General features: G+C 45.7%; 1 protein-coding gene across 1 annotated transcript; it reads left to right on the plus strand.

Annotated features, from left to right (window-relative positions):
- The first annotated feature begins 319 nt into the window (after window positions 1–319).
- Window positions 320–1,045, plus strand: LOC125519053 (protein WIR1A-like). The gene is made up of 2 exons (XM_048683945.1): window positions 320–495; window positions 713–1,045. The coding sequence occupies exons 1-2, from the start codon at window positions 378–380 to the stop codon at window positions 820–822; spliced, it is 228 nt and encodes a 75-aa protein (XP_048539902.1). The 5' UTR covers window positions 320–377; the 3' UTR covers window positions 823–1,045.
- The last annotated feature ends 1,068 nt before the right edge of the window (window positions 1,046–2,113 follow it).

Consider the following 2,113-nt stretch of genomic DNA (forward strand, 5'->3'; position numbering starts at 1 on the left):
GTCGTCGCCCTGTTGGTTCGCTGGTTGGTCACTTTTTCTTCCACGGCCAAGGTGTCACCAGGCACCAGCCTTGACTAACCGGAGAAAACCCAGCCATGGCTTGAGTGCGTTTGATCTTCAGCAGCGACATGCACCTACGCACAGTCTACCACTCATGTGCACAGTGCACGCGCCCATCTCTCGCTCGGAACGATGTGCTACGAACTTGATGCCTGTAAAAAAGTTAGTGGAAATTGAGGGGCCAGTGGCCACTGTGATCTTTTATTCTCTCCATCAGGATCATGTCCGTCTATAAATACGACCCTCCGGTAAACAGCAGGACACACGCAACGCAAACTCACACGAGCTAGCAAACCAGCCCACACGAGCTCCATCGGATGGGGTCCTTCGCCAGAGCTGCGCGCTTCCTGGTGCTCCTCCAGATCGTCCTGTTCGTCATCTCCGCCGTGCTCATGAGCGGCCCCGTCTGCCATGGAGCCCGCCCAGGGATCGGTGGTTAGTGCTTACAAACTGTTCGTTCCATCCTCTCGTCGTCTCCTAGCTACTTGAAACAAGGTTTTTATACCAGCCTTTCGAAATTTAGTACTCCCTTCATCCCATAATATAAGAGTGTAGTGTTAAAGAAAAAAAAAGACGCTTTTATATTATAAGACGGAGGGAGTAGTAGTTACTTGCAACTGAATATCCATGGATGTTTGTTTTTTCCTTCCAGGTAGAGCTCTCGACCCTAACCGTCCGACGGTTACAGTGCCGCCTGGTGACCCCTACACCGGTCGTCGGTGCAGCAGCTTGTACAGGTGCCCACCAAGTGTTCAGCCCTGATACCCGCAGAAACACCTCTCCCGAACAATGGAAGGTGTTGACGATTGCACCGCCTGGATGCATGCCTCCATCTAGTTAGCAATACAAGCTATTGCCACGACCTTATGTTGAACCCATAGTAATATCGTCTCGTGTGCTTAAATGTTTACTAGTCCGAATAAAACTGGATGTCTGTTGTTTGGTTCAGAAATAATAAAGATGGACGGTGTTTCTAACGAATAAATACGGACAGTGAGTGAGGCTGTCTGGTTAGGTATCTTGCTACCTATCAGACTCGCTCTATCTTTACAGGGCTCTTCTCACCCATGCGCATGAATAGAAGTTATGCTAGAAGGGCGATACGGTGAACTGCCAGCGGCGCCCTTTTATCCATCCATCCAACTTTTATAAAGGGGTCAACGTCATAAACGCAACAGAACATTGTCGAGACCTTCATCTTCGTCATCCACAACAACCCTAGCCACTGTCATTTCCCATCTTCATCACCATAGTCATCTTCACCATCATCACCGCAACATTCATCCTAGTTAGTCATAATTTGTAATCGTGTATCGCATCCAGCAACTATTGTAAGCCGTACTATCAATCACTTAATCTTCATGATGTGTTCTTCAATGGTTTCTTCTTGCGTTCTGATCGCTATATGTGAGTAATTCCCTAAGGTCATGGGTTGAGGTGTAACCTTGCAACCCGATCTATTTGTTGGAGTGATTGATCAAAGTATTAGATATCTTGTATGTGTGAAATAAATTTGTTTCGTAGTTGCCTTTTGTCTCGTTCACGGTCTTTGTCCTTGCAGGTTACCAAGGATCATAGAGATCGAGCCATGGAGAGGCTAAGGGCAGAGAGACTGTGAAACGCTATTCTGAACACAAGTGACAAAAGGTTTAGTACGGTAGCGTGGATCCTACCTCTGGGGATACAAGAGGTGTAGTCATTAAACGCTCAATGCTTTTGTCTGATTTATCATAATTACCTAGGTAATCTCGCGCGAGGGATAGTAGCATTTTTAGAGTACCGACTTTTTTTTGCCACGCCTTCTAGGAATGTGATTCCATGACGAATTTTGCCAAGCACTTGAAACTTTTCTCAATTTTGTCACAAAAAATTCAGATTTTTTTTTCGATTTTACAGTTCATTTGAGCTCGGGCTCAGAAACTCTGCGTCCCAAGCAGAACTGCTTTTAAAAATAGCAAAGGAAGAAAAGATAGGCTCTGCACGAACTAACAAAATCATCATTTAGTGTTTCATTAGAGGCAAATCCTGTGCATTTACAATGTCAATCGCTTGT

This window comes from Triticum urartu, chromosome 7 (assembly GCF_003073215.2).
Source record: "Triticum urartu cultivar G1812 chromosome 7, Tu2.1, whole genome shotgun sequence".
NCBI classification, from domain to species: Eukaryota; Viridiplantae; Streptophyta; class Magnoliopsida; order Poales; family Poaceae; genus Triticum; species Triticum urartu.